Raw genomic sequence first — 27988 nt, forward strand, 5'->3', positions numbered from 1 at the left:
AGATGAGCTCTACCTACGAAAGTCCGAGCTGAAACCCAGCAGTTGCCTCCAGTTTACTTCGGCCCAATGCCTTACGCAAGCAGCGCATTTAAAATAAGGCACCGGGTGAAAGACTCCCTGTGAAACAGCTACACACCAGGGAGTGGGGAGAGCGAACACCTGGGGCCGCGGAGCGGGCGCAGGTGACGTGAGGCCGCCTCGGGCGGCAACGCGCCTGGCCCGAGGGTCGGGCGCTCTCCGCGCGTCGGGGAAGATGAGCTCACGTCCCTAGCCCGGCCCCAGAGCCTGCAGGGAACGCTAACTCGGAGGGAAGCCCCGGCCGGGGTGCGACCGGAGCCGGGGGCTGCACGAGGCCCGAGCCGACTGGCTGGGGCGGGCACTGAGGGCGAGGGCGGAGCGCCAGCGAAGGGGCGGGGGCTGCGCGCCCCTGGATTCAGGAAGCGGAGCCGAAGCGGGCGTCTGGCTGTGTGCTCGGCCGCGATGAGCTCGGCACCGGGGCTCCGCGGGGCTCGCCTTGCAGGTAGGCGGGGGGCAGCGAGAGGACGCCGGGCAGGTGCGCGCGCGGTGCGCGGGCGGAGGCGGGACTCCAGGGACGCAGGCGGGGTGCCCGGAGCGGAGCCGGAGCTCGGCTCTTCTGGCTTGGCTGGACGGGTTCGAGAAGTGGCGGGGCCTGCAGGTAAGCGCTCTGGTCTGGTCCGGGCAGCTTCGGGTTTGGGCCTCGGAAAACACCTCGGGGCCCCGGGTAGCGGCGCCGGCGCTGGGGCGTGCCCCTGCCGTCTTTGTCCTCCGGCCGGGAGCTATTGGCTGGCGTCCGGCCTTTTAAACTTTAAATGATTGGTACTTCCCCCTGCTCCTGGCCATAAAAAGTTGACTTGTGGGGGTTTGAATCTCGTTTTGTTCGTGCACTCCTGCGTTAGAAAGTACACAGAAGTGGCTGGACCGGGTAATAACGGAAGTAAAGTTAGCCCGCGGCGTGCCTGGGCAGTGGCGGCTGGGTCCTGCCCAGCGAAGCCTGGAGGCGAAGGCCAGGCCTTGGTGGTCTCGCTCTCTGCTCCCTCTCGTCCCTCCCTCTCCCGGGTCTCCGGGAAGCCTGCCTCTGTCGGACAGCTTGGGTTAAAGCCACAGTAACTTTTCTCTACAAAATAATGAGCCGCCTAACGCGTACTTACGGACGTTTTTCTTGTCATTAGTTACATTCCTGGCTAAGTGCAGAATTTTTTTTTTTGACAGGCAGAGTGGACAGTGAGAGAGAGAGACAGAGAGAAAGGTCTTCCTTTGCCGTTGGTTCACCCTCCAATGGCCGCCGCGGCCGGCGCACCGCACTGATCCGATGGCAGGAGCCAGGTACTTCTCCTGGTCTCCCATGGGGTGCAGGGCCCAAGCACCTGGGCCATCCTCCACTGCACTCCCTGGCCACAGCAGAGAGCTGGCCTGGAAGAGGGGCAACCGGGACAGAATCCGGCGCCCCGACCGGGACTAGAACTCGGTGTGCCGGCGCTGCAGATAGAGGATTAGCCTGGTGAGCCGCGGTGCCGGCCTAAGTGCAGAAACTTTAAGTCTGGGCTTTTTTCTTTTCTTTTCTTTCTTTAATAAAGGGAGTGCTAACGCTAACAGGTGGTCACAGAGCGCCTTTATTTCAGAGCTTTTGATTGCTGGCAGCACAAAGGAGGCTTTGCTGCAAGGGCAAGTTGTGAGAGTCATCCCGGCGTTCAGGCGGTGACCGTCGCCAGCTTTTCCCATCTAGCGGCGGGAGGTGGGAAGCTGGGCAGGGTCCCTGCCGCCGGGCGGTGCTTTCTGCCTATTCCTTTGCTCGCCTGCCCCCTTCCCTTCTCCCCTTTCCAGTGCGTGGTCTAAGTCTGACGTGGTTACCCAGTGCAGGTTATTAAACAGAGCGTCCCTAGGGGCTGTGGGTCGAATTTCAGAGAAATTGCAGTGGCTGAAGATGGTGCCAGTGGAATGACCGAAGTTTCGAGAACCGAGCATGGAGTTTAGAAGGATAGCAGGCCTGGCCGTGATGCAAGGGTGTGTGCTGCAGACTTTGGAGTTCATGCACCACCCGGCTTTTGATACCAGCTCTACAGCCCTGACCTTGGCCAACAGCCTGACCCACTTTATCCCTGCTTCTGGACTGTGCAGCTGAGTGAGATACGTTTTCTGAAGCGCAGGCCGTCTGCAAATGCTAGTTGGTAGGATTAGCTGAAGGAAATACCAAATTAGGTGAGGAGAGAAAGGAATGATTGTTGTAGTGAAGATACAGCTGATTGTAAGAAGAAGGTGATGGGTACGTTCTAGTGGAATGGAAAAGTGAGAAGAGCCCACGAATCCTGCTTGGCGAGCGCAGCTCAGGAGGCAGGGACAGAGGCCGTGATGCAGGGCAGGCGTTTAGCCTGGTGGTTAAGACAGTGTCTGGGGCTTCTGATTTCATGTCAGCCTGGCTGGAGGCCCAGCCCTGCTTCTGATTCCAGCACCAGCTAATGAGCACCCAGGTGGCTTGTTTTGTTTGGTAAGATGATTCTTGCTGACCTAAGACAAGATGCAGAGATGTATTTATAAGATGCCTGGGATCCATAGCGGGAAAAAAATATTACCAATAACCAATTGGCACACACACACACACCCCCATCGTCCTTAATATCTTTATGCTGTGAAATTGTTTAAGCACAGAATCAGCCTAGCACCCTTTGGGTTGTGAGTCATCTAGCGAGACTGTAATCTCCAAAAACAAAGACTAACCACATCGGCTGCTTGGTTGTCTTTTGTTGTAAAGTGTGTAGGTGATAGCAAAACAAAATATTTTTAAAGGAAAGAAAAATGTCTTCTCTTAGTCCCTAATTTTTTTTTTCCCTGTGGTTTTAGCGAATTCCCCGTCACAACATTGGGCAACTGCAGAAGAAACCAATCTTGCACAAGAACTGAAATGGATTTTAGAAGTGGTCTCAACACTTACAATAGTACCTGCATTTGGCAGTGGTCGTGACCCAATCCTTCCACCCTCAGACGGGCAGGCAGTTCCCGGCGCACAGCCATTGCTTTTAATATTTTTTTTTTTTTTTGACAGAGTGGACAGTGAGAGACAGAGAGAAAGGTCTTCCTTTTTTTTTTTTTTTTTTTTTTTTTGCCGTTGGTTCACCCTCCAATGGCCGCCACGGCTGGTGCGCTGCGGCCGGCACACCGCGCTGATCCTGATCTGAAGCCAGGAGCCAAGTGCATCTCCTGGTCTCCCATGGGGTGCAGGGCCCAAGCACTTGGGCCATCCTCCACTGCACTCCCTGGCCATAGCAGAGAGCTGGCCTGGAAGAGGGGCAACCGGGACAGAATCCGGCGCCCGACCAGGACTAGAACCCAGTGTGCCAGCGCCGCTAGCTGGAGGATTAGCCTATTGAGCCGGACCATTGATTTTTAACTGTCTGTTTTCCCTTAAACAAGCAGCTAGCTTGTCTTTTTTGTATATTTTGTGTAGGGTATTATGACTTCTGCCAAACGTTCTTGCACTTTGGGTGAGTCAAGAGTACATAAGGTTGCGTTATAACATAACCTGTTGTTGCAGACCTGTCCAGGCAGCTGGTGGGAGTTCTCCTGTGTTCTGTTTGGTCAGTCTCCGTGTGACTGTGCCATGTGTCTCTGAAGTAGGACTCCCAGCTGTGGAATAACCCCCTTCAGAGTTTGTTAGGTTCTGTGTGATGAAGTGTTTACAGTCTTACTTCCCTTAAGTTCCCTGTGGATGTCATCATTGTCCACTGAGCAAATATGTGTACTTCCACAGGTATATAACATTGGATACAAATTAGTATGAAAGATTTTAAAAAATATAGAAGGTTAGAGTACAAAAGGATTAGAACCAAGGTTTCTGGAGCTCAGTTTCTCTCTATATCCATAGCATTAAAAATAGCAGCAAAAATCTTTTTAAACTCCCTTACTAAGATTGCCAAATCCTTTAGTTTTGAAATTGAATTTTTTAAAAGATTTATTTTATTTATTTGAAAGGCAGAGAAGAGAATGAAAGAGATCTTCCTTCTGGTCACTCCCTAAATGGCCACAGCAGCCAGGGCTGGGCCAGGTGGAAGCCAGGAGCTCCATTGAGGTCTCCACGTGAGTGGTGGGCGCCCAGGTACTTGGACCATCTTCTGCTTTCTCAGGCATATTAGCAGGGAACTTAGCTCAGAAGTGGAGCAGCCCGGACTCCTGCGAGGCTGGTGTGGCAAGCAGCAGCTTAACCCACTGTGCTACCACACCAGCACCCCAAAATTGAATGTGGTTTTAAGCACTTCTTCTCCAGCAGCTACTTACAACTAGCTCACTTCTAAGTCCGTAGATCTTGATTAAGCTGAGGGCAGGATTTGAGATCACTTAGACGCACATCTTACAGTTGCAACAGCTGGAAAACATTGTGAAGCTCCTTTGGAGAATAAAAAGAGCTTTAAAGACCCAATCAGAGGGGCCTAGCAGGTGTGGCTTAACAGGGTAAGTGGCCACCTACGGTGCTGGCGTCCCACATGGGTGTGGGTTTAAGTCTTGGCTGCTCTATTTCCAACCCAGCTCCCTGCTAATACGTCTGGGAAAGACTAGAAGATGGCCCAAGTCCTTGGGTCCTTGCACCCACATGGGAGATCCAGATAAGCTTTAGACTGGCCCAGCCCTGGCCATTTGGGGAGTGACCCAGTGGATGGAAGCTACCTCTCTCTCTGTAACTCTTTTAAATAAATTAATTAATTTTTAAAAAGACCCAATCAAGAGTACGTGTCCTGGGGCAGGCACTCGCCACAGTAGTTCATTCACCGCGACACTTAGAAGAGTGCTAGTGCACGTCCCAACTCTTCCGTTTCTGATCCAGCTTCCTGCTAGTGCACACTCAGGAGGCGCAGTGGAAGATGCTTGACTGCTGGGGCCCCTGCCATGCATGTGGGAGACCCAGATGAGTTCCAGGCTCCTGGTTTTGGCCTGGCTTAGGCCTGGCTGTTGTGGCCACTGGGGAAGTGAACCAGCTGATGGAGGATCAGTCTGCATCTCTGTCTCTCGCTCTCTCTCATTTCCTGTCTTTTCATTTAAAATGAAAAGAGACATGTCCAGTGCTTTCCGTCTCAGGGAGCTGAATTAGTTTCATGGCCTGTATGGGGCGCAGCTTCAGCCAGGTACACTTTGAACCACCCTGGGCTCAGCAGCCACTGTGGTGCAGGAGCTGGAGGAGGAGAGCTGCTGGTCTCTGGTGTTCTGCCACCTTCTCCACCCAGGAAGAGACTGGGTGCTTGCCCAGCTGTGCAAGAGAGCCCTTGGGGCTGAAGAGGACGATTGGTTTTCTGACATGTGGGTTGTGTTTGCTTGATTGAAATTATTCCATGACTTCCTGGTACAAGCTAAGGAGGTGAGGTTATCAAAAGGAGACAGGTCCTGGGCAGCTTTGGAAAATGGGAGGAGTGACACGCCTGTACTTTGTCCCCAGAGCCGTGTGTGAGGCAGGAAGTGCCTGGTTCCTGATCACCTAGGGCAGGGGTCAGACTATAAAGAGCCTCCTCACCTGCCACACAGCTGCCCTGAAAGAAGCCACTGGAGAGTGGGGCGGCCAAAAAGAGGTTGCTTTTGGCTCTCCAGTTTTGGTGCAGAAATCTGTTAATGTAGATTGTCACTCCTTCCTCCAAGATTGAGGCTGTCAATCTAGATTAGGTTTCAGGGTCTGTGTTTTAACACCTGCCCCAGGAATTCTGATGGAGAGCTTGAGGAAAAACCGACTTGGGCAGTTGGACAAGGAAATGCTGAAGGGGGCTTGAGCCAGATTCCCACCTCACCCTCACTTTTGGCACGTTTTTGTTTTTTTAAGGTTTATTTATGTATTTGAAAGGCAGAGATACAGAGAAAGAAGGAGAGAGAGTGAGAGAGAGAGATCTTTAATCCACTAGTACATTCCCCAGATGGCTGCAATGGCCTGGTATGGGCTAGGCTGGAGCCAGGAGCTTCTTCTGGGTCTCCCATGTGGGTGCAGTGGCAGAAGTACTTGGGCCATCTTCCACTGCTTTCCCAGGCACATTATCTGGGAGCTGGATTGGATGTGGAGCAGCCGGGACTTGAACCAACGCCCATATGGGATGCCGGCACCACAGGCAGAGGCTTAGTCTTTCATGGCACAGTGCTGGCTCCGTGTATTTTTTTTCCAGGAGAAAATGAGGTTAGAACACCCAGGTGTTTGGGGGGGGGGGGGGGGTGTGGCGCACACATCCTTTTTGGCTGGAAGGTGCAGGGTAGGAGTCTGCACATTAGTCATTCTTCCTTCAGAGACCCCGACCCAGGGTAACATCTTTCTGTACTACATGTTACTGTTTATGCATTACTTTCTCTCTCCCCACTAGACTAGTGAATTTGTCAGGTAAGAATAGATTCATAATATAGGTCCTTTTTTCCCTCCCAGAAACCTTTTCTTTAAGCAATACAGACTTCATGCATTTCATAAATACAACTTTAGGAATATAGTGATTCTTTGCACTGTACCAACCCTTACACCATTACTCCCACCTCTCTTCCTCCTCCCTCTCCTATTCCCATTCTTATTTTTCACTAAATCTACTTTCAATAAATTTTATACACATACCGCTAACTTTATACTAAATAAGGAGTTCAACAAATTGTGTGAAAAAAAGTAATAAACCTGTCCCTCAATAGTCAAGACAAGGGCTGTTCAAAGTCATTGCATCTAAAAGTATTAATTTCACTTCTATAGATTATCTTTTAGGTGCTCTATTAGATCAGGGAGAACATGGGGTATTTGTCCTTTTGGGACTGGCTTATTTCACTAAGTATTATGTTTTCCAGTTTCATCATTTTGTTGCAAATGACAAGATTTCATTTTTTTTACTGATGTGTTCATGGCATACATATCCCATAATTTCTTTGTCCTGTCTTCAGTTGACAGGCATTTGAGTTGATTCCATGTCTTAGCTATTGTGAATTGAGCTGCAGTTAACCTGGGGGTACAGATAACTCTTTCATATGCTGATTTCATTTCCCTTGGGTAGATTCCCAGGAGTGGGATGGCCGGGTCTTATGAAGGGCTATTTTCAGATTTCTGAGGTATTTCCATACTGTCTTCCACAGTAGCTGTACCATTTTACCTCCCCACCAACCATGGATTAGGGTACCTCCCCACCCACCCCCAACATCATCAGCATTTGTTGTTTGTTGATTCCTGTAGGAAAGCCATTCTAACAAGGCTGAGGTGAAACCTCATTGTGGTTTTGATTTGCATTTCTCTGACAGCTAGTGATCCTGAGCATTTTTCATGTGTTTGTTACCCATTTGGATTTCTTCTTTTGAAAAATGCCTGTTTAGGCCGGCGCCGTGGCTCAATAGGCTAATCCTCCACCTTGCGGCGCCGGCACACCGGGTTCTAGTCCCGGTCAGGGCACCGGATTCTGTCCCGGTTGCCCCTCTTCCAGGCCAGCTCTCTGCTGTGGCCAGGGAGTGCAGTGGAGGATGGCCCAGGTGCTTGGGCCCTGCACCCCATGGGAGACCAGGAAAAGCACCTGGCTCCTGGCTCCTGCCATCGGATCAGCGCGGTGCGCCGGCTGCAGCGGCGGCCATTGGAGGGTGAACTAACGGCAAAGGAAGACCTTTCTCTCTCTGTCTCTCTCTCACTGTCCACTCTGCCTGTCAAAAAAAAAAAAAAAAAAAAAGAAAAATGCCTGTTTAAGTCTTTTGCCCACTTTTTAACTGGGTTAAGAATTTTTGTTTTGTTGTTGGGTTTCTTGATCTCTTAATCCTTTATCAGTTGCATAGTTTGCAAATAATTTCTCCCATTCTGTTGGTTGCTTTTCACTTTCCTGAGTGTTTCCTTTGCAGTGCAGAAGCTTCTCAATTTGATGTAATCCCATTTGTCAGTTTTGGCTTTGATTGCCTGCACCTCCGGGGTCTCTTCCAAGAACTCTTTGCCTATGCCAGTGTTGTACAGATTTTCTCCAATATTCTCTAATAATTTGAAGGTATCAGGTAGCAGATTTAAGTCTTTAACCACTTTGAATGGATTTTTGTGAAAGTTGTAAGGTAGGTGTCTTGCTTCATGCTTCTGCATGTGGAGATTCAGTTTTCCCAGCGTCATTTGTTGAAGAGACTGTCCTTGTTCCAGGGATTGATTTTAGTTTCTTTGTCAAAAGTAAGCTGGTTGTAGATGTGTGAGTTTATTTCTGGTGTTTCTGTTCTGTTCCATTGGTCTATCCAACTGTTTTTGTACCAGTACCATGCTGTTTTGATTCTAACTGTCCTGTAGTATGTCTTGAAATCTGGTATTGTGATGTCTCTGGCTATATTTTTGTTGTATAAGATTGCTTTAGCTATTCAGGGTCTCCTGTGTCTCCATATGAATTTCAACATCATTTTTTCTATAGAAATATATCTGTGAAGAATGTCCTTGGTATTTTGATTGTCACCACATTGAATCTGTAAATTGCTTCAGTAATATGGACATTTTGATAATATTGATTCTTCCAATCCATGAACATGGAAGATTTTTCCATTTTTTTTGTGTCTTCTTTTTCTTTAATGTTTTGTAATTCTCATTGTACAGATCTTTGACATCCTTGGTTAAATTTATTCAAGGTTTTTTTGTTTGTTTGTTTGTTTTTAGCTATTGTAAATGGGATTGATCTTAGAAGTTCTTTCTTAGCCATGGCATTGTCTGTATATCCAAAGTGGTTGATTTCTGTGTATTGACTTTGTATCCTGCTAGTTTACCAAACTCTTCTATGAGTTCCAATAGTCTCTTAGTGGAGTCTTTTGGATCCCCAATATATATAGAATCATGTCACCTGCCAATAGGAATAGTTTGACTTCCTCTTTCCCAATTTGTATCCCTTTGATTTTTTTCTTGCCTAATGGTTCTGGCTAAGACTTCCAGGACTATGTTGAATAACAATGGTGAGAGTGGGCATCCTTGTTTGGTTTCAGATCTCAGTGGGAATGCTTACAGCTTTTCCCCATTCAATATGATGCTGGCTGTGAGTTGTCATAAATTGCCTTGATTGTGTTGAGGAATGTTCCTTTTATACCCAATTTGTTTAAAGTTTTCATCATGAAAGGGTGTGGTATTTTGTCAAATGCTTTCTCTGCATCTGTTGAGATAAGAATGTTTTTTGTTTTTCAGTTTGTTAAAGTGATATCTCACATTGATTGATTTGGGAATGTTGAACCATTCAAACATGTTCTGCCTAAGAAAGTAATTTCATGGTTTTTTGGTTTTTTTTGTTTGTTTGTTTTTTGTTTGTTTGTTTGTTTTTGACAGAGTTAGACAGATCTTCCTTCCGTTGGTTCACCCACAAATGGCCACCGCGGCTGGTGCCAGGAGCCGATCCGTAGCCAGGAGCCAGGTGCTTCCTGCTGGTCTCCCATGTGGGTACAGGGGCCCAAGCACTTGGGCCATCCTCCACTGCTTTCCTGGGCCACAGCAGAGAGCTGGACTGGAAGAGGAGCAACCGGGACTAGAACCCGGCACCCATATGGGATGCCAGCGCCACAGGCGGAGGATTAGCCAAGTGAGCCACGGCGCCGACCCGTAATTTCATGTTTCATTCGAGCTCCATAATCACAGATCGGTTACCCTTACTTTGCAATGAATACATTCATGTAATATTTTATCCATGTCTAAGATCATTTGTTTTGCAGATAGGAGTTGAGGTTGAGAAAGCCTTGAGCTGTTAGTATAGAGTTCATTTATTACTGAGCAGTTCCCTTTCATTCCGAGGGTCTTAGTGTTTGGAAGTCAGAAGTTGGGTGGGAGCTCATGTGTTTACCTTAAGTCAAAAAGTTAACAAAAATCAACTTTGTTTTTAATAGGTGGGAAGCAAAACATGACAGAAACAGATGCCTTCTATAAAAGGTAAAAATGTGCTTTTTCTATAACAGAGGTCTCTTCCTTTGTTGGTAGTGATCATACTGTAGAATTCAGAGCAAGAATCTGATGTGGCAGCTAGATGGTAGAACTCAGTAGGTCAAGTTGGAGCATTTGGGGAGTTGATTGTGGATTGGCAGGTTAGTAGCAGTCCCTGGTTATCAAAGCGCTTAGAGTAATGTTCAAAATACTTAACTAATTGGTATGGTCTAGGTGTAGACCAAGAAAGAGCGCGGTCCTGAGCTAGGTTGTTTTCTTGGTTGCAGGATGCTAGGGACCAGAGGAAAAGACATAGCTGTGGAAGAGGGGGAGGGAAAGCGCATGGGTGCCACTTACCATTTGGTCCAGAAATATTTCAGGACTTTGCTTACCAGCATGGGCCTTGCCAGTGCACACCAGTGGAGTATCAGCCGGGCTTGGAGGAGCTCATTATTGGATATAACTGGAAGCACTTGTTGGTTAAACTTTTCATTGACAGGGAAGTGTTTGATCCGGCAGAAGAGTACAAAATGGACCACAGGCGGAGAGGAATTGCTTTAATCTTCAATCATGAGAGGTTCTTCTGGCACTTAATGCTGCCAGAGAGGCGGGGCACTAATGCAGACCGAGACAGTCTTGCACGCAGGTAATTGGTTTATCTGCATGTCAAGATGAGATGCCCAAGGGATAGCAGAATTACTTGTCATAACTTGCTGGCACTGCTAACAATTCAAGAGTTTCAATTTGATCCAGCGTCACTTAAGAAGTGTCTATATTCTTTACCTTGTTCTAATAAACGCAACAAGTGTTGCCTTGTTACTAATTCATTTGCATAGTAGACAGGAATATTTAAATCAAACTCGCTGTTATTTTGATTAAATCTTTTCCTGTTGTGGGGGATCAAGGATTGTCATATTTGATTTCTTTTCTTTTTCCATAAAGAAAAATAAATTTATGTCATAAAAATATTCATAGATTCCTCACAGGTGACGGAATTCAACAACATTGGAAATCTCATAAGCTAATATTCAATTTAATATATCACCAGGTTTTCAGATCTAGGATTCGAAGTGAAATGCTTTAACGATCTTAAAGCAGAAGAACTACTACTCAAAATTCATGAGGGTAGGTAGTTTTGTTAAATAGTTCATCTTCCTCTGATGGGATTGCATTCTTTATCCTATCTGTAAAAACAGGTACAAATTAATTATCTGGCAAAAAGATTTTTTTAAAATTTGAGAGGCAGAGTTACAGAGGGAGACACACAAACAGAACCACAAACACATACACAGAGTGGGGTCAGGGAGGGGGAGAGACGGCCTCTATCTGATGGCTTACACCCCAAATGCTGCAACAGCTGAGGCTGGGCCAGGCCAGAGTTAGCAGCCTGGAGCTCTGTCTGGGTTTCCCACATGAGTACGGATGCCCAAGAACCTGGACTGATCTCTGCGGCCTTCCCAGATGCATTAGCAGGGCGCTGTCTTATAAGTGGAGCAGCCAGGACTCCGACTGACTGCCCATATGGGATGCTGCCAGAGCAGGCAGCAGCTTTACCCGCTGCACCACAGCCCTGATGCCCCTCCCCCAAAAGTATTAATATATCAAATACAGCATGGGTTATAGGTTTGGGTTGAAATATTACCAGAATTAGAGAACATTGTAAAGAATTATGCCTCCAAAGTTTGTATCTAGTGTACAATTTGTTGTAGTCTGCTACTCTAGAAAGGAATGAAATGACTTAGCATTTGGTATAAAAGTTTGAAATGCAAATACTACAGATGCTGGGCAGAATAACTGACTCGTACCCCATTTTTTCCATTGGCTTCAAAACAGTGTTGACTTATCTACATTTTCTCTTAATTTCTATAATTTCACTATGCAGTATTATTCCAGTTATCATATAACTTAGAATCACTGCATTCCTCAGGTTTTCAAATCACCTGCCAGTGGACCAAGACAATAGTTGTCATTCTTTTAAACTTTCTTCAGAGAGCTTCTTTTATTTATTTATTTATTTATTTATTTATTTTTTGACAGGCAGAGTGGACAGAGAGAGGTCTTCCTTTTGCCGTTGGTTCACCCTCCAGTGGCCACCACGGCCGGCGCACTGCAGCTGGCGCACTGCACTGATCCGAAGCCAGGAGCTTATCCTGGTCTCCCATGGGGTGCAGGGCCCAGGGACTTGGGCCATCCTCCACTGCACTCCCTGGCCACAGCAGAGAGCTGGCCTGGAAGAGGGGCAACCGGGGCAGAATCCAGCGCCCCGACTGGGACTAGAACCCGGTGTGCCGGCGCCGCAAGGCGGAGGATTAGCCTAGTGAGCCATGGCACCGGCCCTTCAGAGAGCTTCTTTAAATTGTAGATCATTTCAACTGGCTGCACACCAGGTTTTCTCCATGGCTCATAAGCTTCGGAGGACGTCAGAATCCCGTCTTAGTGCTCTTTCAGATGCTCCCAGTGCTGTGGGTGGACATGCAGGGCCAACGAGGCCCTCACTGGAGATGTGACAGCATGTGGGGAGTGCTGGCACAGTATTTCTAGCTCTTTCCAGACTGCTCTAAGAAGGTCTACTTATTCAAAGAAACTTTTAATCTACTGTCAAAGTAACTTGGATTGCAAAGGAACAAGCCCCTCCCCGTGGTGATGTTTTCTAGATCATTATTCTGTATCATGGAAAAGCTAATGAAATTCGTCCAAGCTCTCTTACTCTGAACTTTTTTAAAAAATCATACAAAATGGTATACATTACTCTGTTTGATTAAAGTTGTGTTTCATTACAGATATATTTATTTTTTTATTATTTTTTGACAGGCAGACAAAGTATAGACTGAGAGAGAGGCAGAGAAAGGTCTTCCTTCCGTTGGTTCACTCCTTAATGGCCGCCATGGCTGGCGCTGCACCCATCCGAAGCCAGGAGCCGGGTTCTTCCTCCTGGTCTCCCATGGGGTGCAGGGCCCAAGCACTTGGGCCATCCTCCACTGCACTCCCGGGCTATAGCAGAGAGCTGGACTGGAAGAGGAGCAACCAGGACTAGAACCTGGGGTGCCGGCACCACAGGTGGAGGATTAGCCAAGTGAGCCACGGCACCGACAAATACAGATATATTTATTAAAGAATAACAAATTTTCTTCTCACGATCACATAAATGTTTCTTTAGTATTAGAAGATGTATGTTTTATATGCGGCTAACAAGCATCTTCATTTCTGTATGCACTTCTGGGGCCTTTACAGTGTCAACCTCTAGCCACTTAGATGCTGACTGCTTCCTGTGTGTCTTCCTGAGCCATGGTGAAGGCAATCACATTTATGCTTATGATGCCAAGATTGAAATCCAGACATTGACTGGCTTGTTCAAAGGAGACAAATGTCAAAGCCTGGTTGGAAAACCCAAGATATTTATCATTCAGGTAAGACTGATGTTATTATCTTACTTTAAAACCCATGGTCCTGTACATGCGATTATAAACATCTAAAAGCCAGTTTCAAGGTAACTTTGGTTCATTTCTTTGAAAGGCAGAGCTAGAAAGAGGGAAGGACGCCGAGATCTTCCATCTGCTGCTTCATTCCCCAAGTGCTCACAGTAGCCAGGTCTGGGCCAGGCTGAAGCCAAGAACCAGGAGCTGCCACATGGGTAGCAGTGGCCCAAGTACTTGGGTCATCTTCCGCTGCCTTTCCCTGCACGTTAGTAGGAATCTGGGTCAGAAGTGAGTACCAGGACTCGGACTGGTGCTCTGATGAGGAATGCATGCGATGCCAGCTCTGAGTTACTTTCTCCAGAAATTGGGAAGGCTCTTTTTGAATCTTGGCCAGAGTTGCATTTTGAGCTGTTGGTAATAAATGTTAATACTGTATCCTTATTTCATAGAACAGTATTTGGACTGACATTTGAAGTGACTCACGCAGTAACTGATGTGCTGCTCCTTGGCCAAGGCTGGGACCCCTACGAGAGGCATCTGCTGATTGAACAGGCAGCCTGCTTAGAGCGGTAGAGCATATGAAAGATCGTAGGGAAGAGAGTTCTAGGCCTAGCCCGCCTCATCTTCATATTTCTGCTTGGACTCTGCCTTGCACATCTGCCATTGCCCTGTGCATAGGAGGACACCTGTCATATTGGCTTAGGGCCCCAGTGGACCTGCTTATCCTTATTAACCCTTTAAAGGCCCTGTCTCCAAATACAAATTTGAGGCGGTGAGCTAGGAGCCCAACCTAAAAATGAGGGGGGAAGGAGAGCACAGGTGAGCCTGCAGGATTATGAACAACTACTGCGCCTCACTTTGAAGTGGGAGCAGATGCGGACGGCGCAGTGACAGCTGTCATCTCAAGCCAGCAGAGGCATTTTTGACTCTTCATGGTGTGTGGCAGCAGCCAGCAAGCAAATCCCCACCTGGAAATGTTCTGATAAAATAGAAAGACTTAAATAAATACCAAAGCTTCCAAAGGAGAGGGTGGCTCTTGGTGCCACCAGTGCGGTTCATCCGAAAGAAAGCTTAAAACTGCAGCAGCTTTCTCCTCCCTTAGGGTATCCTTTCAGCCAGCATCATTTGGTGTGTCGCTGAGGATGCTACTTTGTGTTTATTTACTTTTTTTTTAAATATTTATTTATTTATTTGAAAGGCAGAGTTATGCAGAGAGAGAGAGGTCTTCCATCCAGTGGTTCACTCCCCAGTTGGCTGCAACGGCCGGAGCTGTGCCAATCCGAAGCCAGGAGCCAGGAGCTTTTTCCTAAGTGGGTGCAGGGCCCCAAGGACCTGGGCCATCCTCTACTGTTTTCCCAGGCCATAGCAGAGAGCTGGATTGGAAGAGGAGCAGCCAGGACTAGAACCGGTGCCCATATGGGATGCCGGCGCTTCAGGCCAGGGCATTAGCCCACTGCGCCACAGCACCAGCCCCCACTTTGTGTTTATTAACTAAAAATTTAGGTAAGTAAACAACTGTGTCAGCTCAAGTGCCCTCTTAACCTGAAATTTTTAAAGATTTCTTTATTTGAATGAATTATGGACAGAGAGGGAGATAGAGAAAGATCATCCCATTGCTGGTTTACTCCCCAGATGGCTGCAACAGCCAGGGTTGGGCCAGGCTAAAGCCGGGAGCCGGGAGCTTCATTCCAGTCTCCTATGTGAGAGTAGTGCTTGGGCCATCTGCTGCTTTCCCAGGCCGTTAGCAGGGAGCTGTGTCAGAAATGGAGCAGTTGGGGGCCCGCACTGTGGTATAGCAGGTAAAGCCGTCACCTGCAGTGCTGGCATCCCTCATGGGCACCGGTTCGAGTCTCAGCTGCTCTACTTCCTATGCAGCTCTCTGCTTATGGCCTGGGACAGCAGTAGAAGATGGCCCAGGTCCTTGGGCTCCTGCACCAACAGAGGAGACGTGGGATAAGCTCCTGGCTTCAGATTGGCACAGCTCCAGCCGTTGCAACCATTTTGGGAGTAAACCAGCAGATGAAAGACCTCTCTTTCTCTCTCTCTCTGCTTCTCCTCTCTCTGTGTAACTCTGACTTTCAAATAAATAAATAAATCTTTAAAAAAAAAAAAAAAAGGCAGCTGGGACCTGAACTGCCTCCCATATGGGATACCAGTGGCCCTGCAACTCCACGACGCCGGCTCCGAACGTAGCTGTGGCTTCTGTTACTCTCCACAGCTAGGCGGGCCGAGTTTTACATTCCCTGGAACCCTCAAGCACTGAGAAGAAACCAGTGGGCGAAGAAGGTGGTCTCACTCCTCCTTGTCTTGCAGGCCTGTCGGGGAAACAAGCACGACGTGCCAGTCATCCCTCTGGACACGGTGGATCACAAGACGGGCAGGCAGGACGCCAACATGACGGAGGTGGACGCAGCCTCGGTCTACACGCTGCCTGCCGGAGCGGACTTCCTCATGTGTTACTCTGTGGCCGAAGGTGGGTTGGTGTTTCACGTGCACACGGTGCTGGCGCTCGGCCAGGGCCCTGTAGGGTCACCTCGGAGTACGTCAGGTCTTTGTGCTGGGACGTGGAAATTCGATCCTCAGGCTCACAGAGGTAGAAAGGGTTTCCTGAATCACATGGCACAGAGTGAGAGATGAAAGAGTGAAATGCCTTCAGGAAAGTCACTCCTGACTTCCGTTGAACAAAGCAACAAGGCACGTCGTAGTGGCTGTCAGTGGCTGGTTTTCCGTTACTGACGGTGGTAATATTCATGCAATGCTTTGTTGAACGATAATTTTTTTAAAGATTTATTTATTTGAAAGGCAGAGTTACAGAGGCAGAGGCAGAGAGAGGTCTTCATCTGCTTGTTCACTCCCCAAATGGCTGCCATGGTTGGAGCTGGGCCAGGCCGGAACCAGGAGCCAGGAGCTTCCCCCAGGTCTCCCACGTGGGTGCAGGGGCCCAAGGACTTGGGCCATCTGCTGCTGCTTTCCCAGGCCATAGCAGAGAGCTGGATTGGAAGTGGAGCAGCTGAGACTAGAACCGGCACCCACATGGGATGCCAGCACAGCAGATGGAGGCTTTACCCACTAAGCCACAGCGCTGGCCCTGAACAATAATTTGGTAATAGTTGCTCTTTGTTTTTCTAGTAAATAATTTTGTGTTAAAAACTTTAACATCTCGTACATTTTTATGCAGCAGAGTATAGTAATTCTACACACATATACGGCATAAGCTGATCAAATCGGGCGATTCGCATTTTCCTTTCCTTTCATTTATGTCTGAAGCTTCCCAACTGCTGTCTCCCAGTTCTTCATATGGTATAGAACACATGGCTGGGACCTGTGGTCGCCCCACTGTGCTGTGCAGCACTGGAACTGAACCCCAGGTCCTCAGAAAAGTTCATGGAAACAGATTGTCTTTCAGTTTCCTTTCCACAAAATTGATGAGGCCCCCTCATATTATGTCTGGGTTTTGGTACCTGCTCCTCCTCCTCCTAGCTCCCCTCCCCCAACGCTTTCCAGCTCCTAGGATATTTCCTCCCCCCCCCACTTTGGTAACTTCCACATACTACAGAGAATATATGACACTTTGTATTTCTGTGTCTGGCTTGTTTCACTTAATGACCTCTCTGGATTCATCCATGTTACTGCAGATGTCAGATTTCATTGTAAAAAATGGCTGGGTAAGATGCCATTGTGTGTACATTTTATTTATTTATTTATTTATTTATTTATTTTTTGACAGGCAGAGTGGACAGTGAGAGAGACAGACAGAGAGAAAGGTCTTCCTTTGCTGTTGGTTCACCCTCCAATGGCCACTGTGGCCGGTGCGCTGCGGCCGGTGCACCGCGCTGATCCAATGGCAGGAGCCAGGTACTTCTCCTGGTCTCCCATGGGGTGCAGGGCCCAAGCACTTGGGCCATCCTCCACTGCACTCCCTGGCCACAGCAGAGAGCTGGCCTGGAAGAGGGGCAACCGGGATAGAATCTGGCGCCCCGACCGGGACTAGAACCCGGTGTGCCGGCGCCGCAAGGTGGAGGATTAGCCTATTGAGCCGCGGCGCCGGCCTACATTTTATATTTTTTTATCCACTCAATATCAGCGGACACCTCGAATGATTCTGAATCTTGTCTGTTGTGAACAGTGTTGCAAGGTTCATGGGAGCTTAGGCAGATCTATTAGTTTTTGAGAATACTCCATACTGTTCTCCATAATTGCTATATTAATTTGCATTCCTACCATTAGTATATAAAGGTTTCTTTTTCCACATCCTCACCAGTATTTCTTTTTTTTTTTTTTTTATCTTTTTGTTAATGATTATTCTAACTGGAATGAGATGATATTGCACTATGGTTTTGATCTGCATTTTCCTGATGGCTAGTGATATTGAACACTTCTTCATATATTTGGCCATTCTTGTTTCTTTGAAATGTATGTTCATGTTTCTTCTATTTTTATATTAGTATTTGTCTTTTTTTTAAAGATTTATTTATTTGAAAGGCAGTTAGAGAGATAAAGAGACAGAGACACCTTTTATCTACTGGTTCACTCCCCAAGTGGCCGCCGGCCCAGGCTAAAGCCAGGAGATCATATATAGATATATATGTGTGTATATATATGTATATGTACATATATATTTCTGGGTCTCCCATGTGTGTGCAGGGGCCCAAGTGCTTGGACCATCTTCTGCTGCATTCCCAGGCGAGTTGGAAAGCTGGATTGGAAGTGGAGCCGCTGGGACCCAAACTGACACCCATATGGGATGCCAGCATTGCAGGCAGTGGCTAATCCTGCTATGCCACTGTGCTAGCCCCCTTTTTTTTTTTTTAAGATTTATTTATTTATTTGGAAGGCAGAGTTATAGGGAGGCAGAGATCTTCCATCTGCTGGTTCACTTCCCATTTAGCTGCAATAGCCAGGAGCCAGGAGCTTTATCCAGGTCTCCCACGCGGGTGCAGGAGTTCAGATACCTGGCCCATCTTTCCCTGTTTTTCCCAGGCCATTAGCAGGGAGTGGATTGGAAGTGCAGCATCCAGGACATGAACTGGTGTCCATATGGGATGCTGGCATCACAGGCAGGGCTTTACCCACTGTGCTACAATGCTGGGCCTCCCTTGCCCATTTCTTAACTGGATTTTTTTGTTACTGAGTTTTTTGACTTGCTTATATATTCTGGATGTTAATCCTTTCTCAGATGAATGCTTTCACATTGTTTTCCTGTTGATTGTCTCCAAGCACCAGCTGTATCCTTTTTCAGGTGTATGGTTTTGGTGATTTTGTTGAAGCTACATGGATTCATTTCTGGGGTCTCTGTGCATTTGGTGTATGTGTCTGCACTCCAGTACCATGCTGTTTTAGTTGCAGTACCTTTGTAGTATATTTTGAAATCAGATATTGTGATGCCTTCAATTTTTTTTTTTTTTTTTTTATTCAAAATTACTCTGGCTATTTAGGGTCTTTTGAAGACCCCAAATAGAATTTAGAATTGGTTTTTCTAGTTCTGTGAAGATTATCATTGGTATTTTGATGGAGATGGTGTTGAATCTGTAAATTGCTTTGGATAGTATGGACATTTAAATAATAGGGACTGGACTTTTAAGATATTGCCTGCCCGCATGGGAGACCAAAAGAAACACCTGGCTCCTGGCTTCGGATCAGTGCAGTGCGCTGGCCGCAGCGCGCCGGCCATGGCGGCCATTGGAGGGTAAACCAACGGCAAAAAGGAAGACCTTACTCTCACTCTCATTCTCCACTCTGCCTGTCAAAAAAAAAAAAAAAAAGATATTGCCTGGGCTGCTTGTATCCCATATGAGAGTGCCTGAGACCAATCCTGACTGCTTCCGATTCCAACCTCCTGCTAATGTGCACAGGTCAGCATCAGGGAATGGCTCCCTGCCGCCTAGATGGGGAACCTGGATTGAATTCTGTGCTTTTGGCCTTGGCCTGGCCCAACCTTGGCTGTTGCAAGCATCTGGGGAGTAAGCCAGTAGATGGAAGATCTATCTCTGTCTCTCAAATAAAAACAAATTAAAGATTTAAAAAATATTCTTCAGGGTGGGTATTTGGCACAGTGGGTTAAGTGGCTGCTTGGAATGCCACATCCCATATTGGAGTGTTTGGTGTAAGTCGTAGCTCATTCGCTTCTGATCCCAGCTTCCTGCTAATGCACCTGGGAAGACAATGGCTGAAGTGCCTGTGTTTCTGTCACTATGTGGAAGACCCAGATGGAGTTCCTGGGTTTGGCCTGGTCCAGCCCTGGGTGTTGTGGGCATTTGGGGAGTAAACCAGTGGATGGAAGCATATACTGACACTCTACCTTTCAAATAAATATAAATCAGTATTTAAAAATACCATTCTTCCAATCCATGAACATAGGAGATCTTCATGGGGTTTTTTGTGTCACTTCTATAATTTCTTTCATTGGTGGTTTGTAATCGTCATTGCATAGGTCTTTCACATCCTAGGTTAAATTCATTCCAAGGTGTATTATTTTTTAAAATAGATGTTGCACTTAATTTCTTTCTCAGCATGTTTGTTATTGGTGTATGCTACTGATTTTTGTGTCTTGATTTTATATCTTGCAACTTTACTTAATTCTTTTATCAGGTCTTCAGGCAGGGTCTTTGAGTTTTTCTATATATATAATCATGTTATCTGCAAAGAGATGATTTGACTTCCTCCTTTCCTATTTGTATGCCTTTTCATTCTTTCTCTTGCATAATTGTTCTGGCTAAAATGTTCAGTGCTATAGTTAACAGAAGTGCGGAGAGTGAGCATCTGAAAGAAATGTTTTCCACTTTTCCCTATTCGATAGGATGTTGGCCATGAGTTTGTCATAAATACCTTTTGTTATGTTGAGGGATGTTCTTCGTATACCCAACTTGTTTTGGGTTTTTACCGTGAATGGATGTTGAATTTTTTATTGAATCTTTTTCTGCATCTATTGTGATGATCACAGGGTTTTTCTTCTTCATCCTGTGATGTGGTTTGTAACTTACGGATCTGCATATCGCTATGGTTGGAATAGGAGATGCCTCTGTTCAGCTGTCTACCTCATGCAGACAGTTAAATCCACAGATCCTAAGTCAGTGGTGTTAGGAAGTTGGAAACTTAATCCAGGCATGATGTCTATGAGGGGCAGTTGCAGGTCATTGGGGGCATGCCATTTTTTTCTTTTTTTTTTTTTTGACAGGCAGAGTGGACAGTGAGAGAGACAGAGAGAAAGGTCTTCCTTTGCCGTTGGTTCACCCTCCAATGGCCGCCACGGCCGGCCGGCGCGCTGCGGCCAGCGCACCGCGCTGATCCGATGGCAGGAGCCAGGTGCTTTTCCTGGTCTCCCATGGGGTGCAGGGCCCAAGCACCTGGGCCATCCTCCACTGCACTCCCGGGCCACAGCAGAGAGCTGGCCTGGAAGAGGGGCAACCGGGACAGAATCCGGTGTCCCGACCGGGACTAGAACCCGGTGTGCCGGCGCCGCTAGGCGGAGGATTAGCCAAGTGAGCTGCAGCGCCGGCCAGCATGCCATTTTTTTAAAAAAGATTTATTTATTTATTTGAAAGGCAGAGTTACACAGAGAGAGGAGAGGCAGAGAGAGAGAGAGAGAGGTTGGTCTTCCATCCGATGGTTCACTCCCCAATTGGCCGCAATGGCCGGAGCTGCGCCGATCCAAAGCCAGGAGCCTGGAGCCAGGAACCTCCTCCAGGTCTCCCACGCAGGTGCAGGGGCCCAAGGACTTGGGCCATCTTCTACTGCTTTCCCAGGCCACAGCAGAAAGATGGAACGGAAGTGGAGCAGACGGGACTAGAACCAGCGCCTATACGGGATGCCAGCGCTTCAGGCCAGGGCATTAACCCACTGTACCACAGTGCCGGCCCCAGAGGGGGGCATGTCATTTGAAGGCAGTTCTCCCGAGAGGGCTGGTTGAAGAAGCCTGGGCTGGGCCCAGTCATTCTCCCTTTGCTTCCTGGCTTACCATATGATCCTTCCTCTGTTTGCACTCTGTGCTTCCCCTCTTGCCACGTCATGTTCTATGGGGCCTTGGGACTCTGCCTACAAGAATGCCATCTCCAGATGCCAGACCAGTTGGGGGCTGCCAGATCATGAACTGTGAACCACAGAAACAAGTGAGCTGAAAAAGGCTTCCTTCCTTCCTAAGTAGTTTCTGTTAGGTATTTCACTATAGTAAGAAAAAGCTAACTAATACACACATACATACATGTTGAACCATCACTGCTTCCCTGGGGTAAATGCCACTTGACTGTAGATCAGCTTTTTGATACGCTATTGAATTTGATTTGCTAGTATTTTGAGTTTTTGCATATATGTTTATCAGGGATATTGGTCTTTAGTTCTAGAATCTAGTAATGCTGGCCTAGGATGAGTTTAGAAGGGTTCCCTGTTAATTTTTTGGAATAATTTGAGAACTGTTATTAGTTCCTTAACGATTTGGTAGAATTCAGTAATGATGCCATCTAGTCCTGGACTTTTCTTTGTTGGAGGCTTTTTTGTTACTAATCAAATCTCATTACTGGCCTGTTCTGCTGGCCTTCTGTATCATTGTGGTTCAATTTTGTTAAATATTATGTCCAGAAATCTATCCATTTCCTGTAGGTTCTATAATTTGACATAATTATTCATAATAGTCCTTAACGATCCTTTATATATCTGTGGTACAGTTTTAATACCTTTTCAGCTTTGTCTTTGCATCTTCTATCTAGGCCAAAGTTTATTGATTTTTATTTATGTTTGTATTGGTCTTTTTAAAGTCTGTTTCATTTATTTTTAAATTTATTTTCATTTTATTTGAAAGGCAGACAGAGATCTTCCATCCACTGGTTCACTTTCCAGATGCCTGCAACAGCCAAAACTAGGCTGGGCCAGGCAGAAGTCAGGAATCCCATCCTGCTCTCCCATGTGGGTGGCAGGAACTCAAGGAGTTGAGCCATCTCCTGCCTCCCAGGGTGCACATTAGGAGGAAGCTGGATCAGAAGTGCAGGTGGGATTCTAACCAGGCACTCTTGATGTGGGATGTGGACATCCAAGCAGTGTCTTCACCACTAAGCCAAATGGCCTGCCCTCATGTTTCGTTAATTTTTTTTCCCTTCTACTAAATTTGGCTTTGCTTTGTTCTTTTGTAGGTCCTTGAGATGCATCAGTCATTTATTTGGTATCCTTCTGTTTTGTTTTGTTTTTTTTATGTAGATGCGTATTACTAAAAACTTGGCTTCTTTATTACTGCTTCTATAGCACACTGCTCAACCACAAAGATAAACAGAACAGACCAAAAGATATTCAGAACAAATGGGGAATTTTTTAAAATAACAAGATTAAATCTTTATTGATCAATAATAACCTCAATTAAGAGACAGACTAGCTGAATAGATTGATTACTGTTTTTATTGTACCCAGTAAGTTTTGGTAAATTTTGTCCATTTTCCTTCTTTTTGAGGAATTTCATTTCTTTTTCTTCAGTGATCAAGTGTTTAGTCCGAAGCAGGTTGTTCAGTATCCATATATTTGTATAATTCCTCGTTTTATTCTAGTTAAAGATTTATTTATTTGAAAGTCAGAGTAACAGAGAGAGAGAAGGGGAAGTGGGGAGAAGTTTTCCATCCACTGGTTCACTCCCCAATTGGCTGCAATGGCCGGTGCTGTGCTGACCCAAAGCCAGGAGCCAGGAGCTTCCTCTGGGTCTCCCACACAGTACAGGGGTCCAAGGATTTGAGCAATCTTCTGCTGCTTTCCCAGGCCATAGCGGAGAACTGGATCAGAAGTGGAGCAGCTGGGACTTGAACCTGCACCCGTATGGGATGCTGGCACTGCAAACGGTAGCTTTTACCCGCTATGCCACAGTGCTGGCCCCTTTACTTTGTTTTGATCAGAATATATAGATGGTGGGATTTCAATTTTTTTTTAATTTGTTAGGACTTGTTTCGTGGTTTAATAGTCTATCCTAGAGAACATTCCATGTGCTGATGAAGACTCTGTATTCTACAGCTGTTGGCTGAAATGTTCTGTAAATATCTATTAGGACCATTTGATCTATAGTATAGCTTAACTCTGATGTCCCGATACTGACTTTTTGTTAGGATGATCTGTCCATTGATGAAAGTGAGCTGCTGCAATCCCCCACTGTTACTGTGACGGAGCTTTATCCCTCCCGTAGACCTCATTTGTTCTATAAAACTGGGTGCAGTGTCAGTAGGGGCATATACATTTATGATCACTATCTTTTGGATTGATCCTTTATCATTATGTAATGACCCCTCTTTGTCTCTCTTTATACTTCTTGTATTAAAGTCTATTTTATAAGGATGCTTATTCCTGCTCCCTTTTAGTTTGGTTACATGGAATATCTTTTTCCATTCATTCACTCTCAGTCTGTCTCTTTACTGATTTTCTTCTTATAGGCAGCATATGGTAGGGTCTTGGTTTTTTTTTTTTTTTTTTTTTTTTTTTTTTTTTTTCAATCCATTCAGCCAGTCTGTGAGGAATTTAGTACAGTTACAGTCAAGGTTATGATTGATCAGTAAGGACAGTCTTGTTATTTTTAAAAACTCCTGTTTGTTCCTTTGGTCTGTTCTTCTGTTTCTTTGTGGATGAGCAGTGTGCTGTTGCTGTGGTTTGGTCCTCTTGCCTGTCTGCTGTTCCACTGGGCCGTCTGCTTCCTCATGTTTCATGGTGGTAGCTATTTCTGTGGGGGATTCCCTTTAACACTTTCGTAAGGCTGCTCTGGTGGTGATGAATTTCCTCTTTGGTTTTTCTTGGGAAATTTTCATTTCTGTGTTTATGATGCATAACTTTGGGTATAGTACTTGGCTGGCAATTTTTTTTTCTTTCAGAACTTTTTTTAAGATTTATTTGAAAAGCAGAGTTACAGAGAGGCAGAGGCAGAGAGAGGTCTTCCATCTGCTGGTTCACTCCCCCGATGCCGCAATGGCTGGAGCTGTGCCTATCCAGAGCCAGGAGCCAGGAGCTTCTTTCAGGTCTCCTGTGCAGGTGCAGGGGCCTAAAGACTTGGGCCATCTTCTGCTTTCTTTTTTTTTTTTTAAGATTTATTTCATTTATTTGACAGGCAGAGTTAGAGAGGTCTTCCATCTTCTGGTTCACTCCCCAGATGACCACCACAGTTGGAGCTGCACCAATCCAAAGCCAGGAGCCAGGAGCTTCTTCCAGGTCTCCCACGTGGGTGCAGGGGCCCATTCTGCTATCCCAGGCCACAGCAGAGAGCTGGATGGGAAGAGGAGCAGCCAGGACTAGAACCAGCACCCGTATGGGATGCCGGCGATTCAGGCCAGGGCATTAACCTGCTGCACCACAGCGCCGGCCTCCATCTTCTGCTTTCTCAGGCCATAGCAGAGAGCTGGATCGGAAGTGGAGCAGCCAGGACTCAATTCGGCATTCATATGGGATTTCAGTGGTGCAGGCGGTGGCTTTACCTGCTTACACCACAGTGTCAGTCCCTGTAATATATTTTTGTTCTATAAATGTCATCTTACCTGGAAGATTGCTGCTGTTTAGTCTTTTGGGGACCATATTAAATGAGATGTAGGGTTTTTCTCTTAGAAAAAAGTTTTTTAAAGATCTGTTGATTTGAAAGCCAGAGTTAGAGAGGTCTTCATCTTCTGGTTCATTCCTCATATGGCCACAATGGCCAGGGCTGGGCTAGGCTGAAGCCAAGAGCCAGGAGCTTCTTCAGGTCTCTCACATGAATGCCAGGAGCCCAAACACTTGGGCCATCTTCCGTTGCATTTCCCAGATCATTAGCAGGGAGATGGACTGGAGGTGGAGCGGCTGGGACTTGAACGGCTGGTGTCGTACCTATGCCCACAGCTGGCAGCTTTACCCACTATGCCGGCCCCTCTTGGAAATGTTTGAATTCTCTACTTGTGTTGTACTTTTGAGAATTTGATTGTAAAGTGTCATGATGCTCTCTTCTGGTCATGTCTGTCTGGCACCCTGTGGGTCTTCTGTACTTAGATGTGCTTATCTTTCTCAAGCTAGGGGAAGTTTTCAGCTATTCTTTCTTTGAAGAGGTTTTCTATTCCTTTACTCCTCGCTTCTCTTTCAGAAATCCCCCAAATAGAAATATTTGTTCATGTAGTCTTGTTGTTCCGACAGATGTTTCAAAGACCCATCTTCAAATTCACATTCTTTATTCTGCTTGACCTAATATGCTGATTTGTAGTTGTATTTTTATTGACGGAGTTCTTCATTTTCAAAATTTCTCTTGCATTGTTTTCTGGAATTTGTTCAACTCTCTCTCTGAACATCCTTATCATTCTTCCTCAGACATTTTATCATTCTCCTTTTCTCTGCAGTCTTTTACTAAAGCATTAGTGGTTGGGGTAATCCTATTACCTGGCAGCTGTTTACAGGTGACAACTTGTTTGCCAGATGTGCAAAGAATGGCTTTTGTGGTAAAAGGCTTTTCCTTGAAGATGTGTAGTTCCAGCTGGTGTTACGTAGTCCCCGTGTCTTCTGCTGTAATTGATGGCAGCGGCAGTGGGTGTGTTCTGCATTCTGCTCAGTCCCAGCATGGGTGGCCTGGGTCTCTTGGTGCCCCAACAAGCAAGGCCAGGACTTTAAGGTCATAGGAGCACCTGCCCAATGTCAGAGGGGCCACTCTGGTTCCTGCAGTGGCAGGAGTGGGCAGGGCCACAATATTGCCAGCCCCACCTTTGGTAGGGATGCATGGGCAGCTCCACGTTTCTATGCGCATGTCTAACTTTCCTTCCAGGCAGGCAGTTACTCTTTGTGTTGTGCTGCCTAGGGCTGTGGGAGGAATGGAGTGAGCAGCCCTGTGGCCACCTACGACTCCGGTGCTAGACCCCATCTGAAGCCCCACAGCCCACCAAGTCCAGTGCAGCAAGAGGGTTGGGCCAAGGCCCACGTTGCTGTGAGCTGCCTGCTGTGGAGGTGGACTTGGGGCCTGAGACTGTTCTACCCAGCTACAGATGATGCCAGCTGGGATGTAAGTCCACCTGACTTGGGGCCATGGGTCTCCACTTGGCACTTGAGCAAGTCCACAGGCTCTGTTTACTGCAGGCACTGGCTTGGGGACAGGTGCCATTGGGATCAGCTCAGTTTTGGGTTTTACCAGGCCAGCACGGATTCTGAAGATGCAGTTCTGTGCTCAGCCACTCCTTAGCAGTTGGAGTCTTGCTCCACTGTCTTCCAGAGATGGGGACAGGGGGTAGAAGAGGGAGTTCCTTGGCCACCCATTCTGACAGTCAGATGGGTCATACCTGGCTGTTAAGTTCACTAGGCCCAGGGAAGTCTTGAGAATTCACACCAGGTCCCCATAGGCTGGCAGTGATGCAGGAGCAGTGAGTACTGGCCTGGGGATGAGGTCTTTGAGCTTTATTTGGTGCTGAATCTTAATATTGCAGATCTGGAACTGCACTTCAAGGCAAAAACCCTAAGCTCACCTTCCTGCCCTGCTCCCTATCAGCTAGAGCCTTGCTCCCCTGGCTGTTGGAGCCTGAGGCAGAGATAATAAAGACGGTTCGCTAAGGAGGGTTCAAAGGCTCTGTCTGCAGGCCTGGTGCAGGGGCGGTGGGGTCCTACCTGGCACTGGGTTTCACCATACCAGGTCTGGTGCTGTTTCAAGTCCAAGGTCTGGACTTAATTTCCTGTTCCTGCCCAGGTAGGCAGTGAAGTCTCTCTCTAGAGTGACCTCCCTGGAACTGGGAGAGGGGTAAGGTGAGCACCTCTTTCCCTGCAGCCTTCTTCAACTTGTCTTTTATTAATTAATAAACTAAAACCAGGCACGGTGGTATCCTACCAACTTCCCTTAGTTCTTGTGAAGGTGGCTTAGTGTACGAACAGCTGTTCAAATTGGTGTCTCTGGGGAGATGGTTGCTGGAGCCTCTTACTCAGCCATCATCTTGCTCAGCCTCCCCACGCAACCTCTTTCACTTAATTCCTGTCTCTCAGTCACTGGCTGCCATCTTGGGGATTTCTTGGGAAATTATATAGAATTAGTGCCATTTATGTAAAACCATAGAATATAAAGTATGGATGCATCTCAATCATTTTCAAGGCTTTTGGAAAACTTCTGTAGTTCTGTTTGAAAGCCAGGAAACTTCTGACCTTTTTTCCCTCCTTCACATCTTTCTTAGGATATTATTCTCACCGAGAAACCGTGAATGGCTCATGGTACATTCAAGATTTGTGTGAGATGTTGGGAAAATACGGCTCCTCCTTAGAGTTCACAGAACTCCTCACACTGGTGAACAGGAAAGTTTCTCAGCGCCGAGTGGACTTTTGCAAAGACCCCAGTGCAATCGGAAAGAAACAGGTTCCCTGCTTTGCATCGATGCTAACTAAAAAGCTGCATTTCTTTCCAAAAGCTAACAAATAGGGACTATCTTGTCTTATGATGTGTTCAAAATGTTTCCTTTCTTGGATATGTCACCAGCAATTTAAAATGTTTTAAGGTTTAATGTTCAACAGAAAACTTTATTTAAATAGCCCATGGTGGACATGGTATAAGGCTTTGATAAGCATTTGGAATATTTAATCTTTTTAGTAAACTTCAATGTTACCCAAACCGTGTTTTTAAAACCTGAGAATCGATCATTGTTATTCCCTGAAAAAAACTGAAATTCATATTTTATTAAATTTTTGTAATTCCCATTTTTGTAATTTGTAGAATTGTTTTACTTGGTCATAATAGCTGATTATCACATTTTGTATATGACTTTAACTGCCACTTAAAAATAAACAGCCTTTTATGAACTGA

General features: G+C 46.5%; 1 protein-coding gene across 3 annotated transcripts; it reads left to right on the forward strand.

Moving 5' to 3' along the window:
- The first annotated feature begins 326 nt into the window (after positions 1 to 326).
- CASP6 (caspase 6) lies at positions 327 to 27988 on the forward strand. 3 transcript variants are annotated; one of them, XM_070047760.1, is made up of 8 exons: positions 418 to 520; positions 9260 to 9509; positions 9811 to 9853; positions 10344 to 10490; positions 10893 to 10969; positions 13076 to 13251; positions 15574 to 15733; positions 27366 to 27988. In XM_070047760.1, exons 3-8 carry the CDS (start codon positions 9825 to 9827, stop codon positions 27605 to 27607), a joined length of 831 nt encoding a protein of 276 aa, XP_069903861.1. In that variant the 5' UTR covers positions 418 to 520; positions 9260 to 9509; positions 9811 to 9824; the 3' UTR covers positions 27608 to 27988. The 3 variants fall into 3 exon arrangements, with proteins under 3 accessions (XP_008265713.1, XP_069903862.1, XP_069903861.1); XM_008267491.4 differs by lacking the exon at positions 9260 to 9509 and having other exon boundaries at positions 327 to 520; XM_070047761.1 differs by lacking the exon at positions 9260 to 9509 and having other exon boundaries at positions 339 to 676.

The sequence above is a fragment of the Oryctolagus cuniculus genome, chromosome 8 (assembly GCF_964237555.1).
Source record: "Oryctolagus cuniculus chromosome 8, mOryCun1.1, whole genome shotgun sequence".
NCBI classification, from domain to species: Eukaryota; Metazoa; Chordata; class Mammalia; order Lagomorpha; family Leporidae; genus Oryctolagus; species Oryctolagus cuniculus.

Bases quoted from the DNA above. Each gene is read 5' to 3' on its own strand.
- CASP6 (XM_070047761.1), top strand. From the start codon at position 481: ATGAGCTCGGCACCGGGGCTCCGCGGGGCTCGCCTTGCAGGTAGGCGG. The intron at 9,854-10,343 runs GTAAAAATGTGC...TTTCATTGACAG, and splicing joins ACAGATGCCTTCTATAAAAG to GGAAGTGTTTGATCCGGCAG. The intron at 10,491-10,892 runs GTAATTGGTTTA...ATATATCACCAG, and splicing joins CGAGACAGTCTTGCACGCAG to GTTTTCAGATCTAGGATTCG.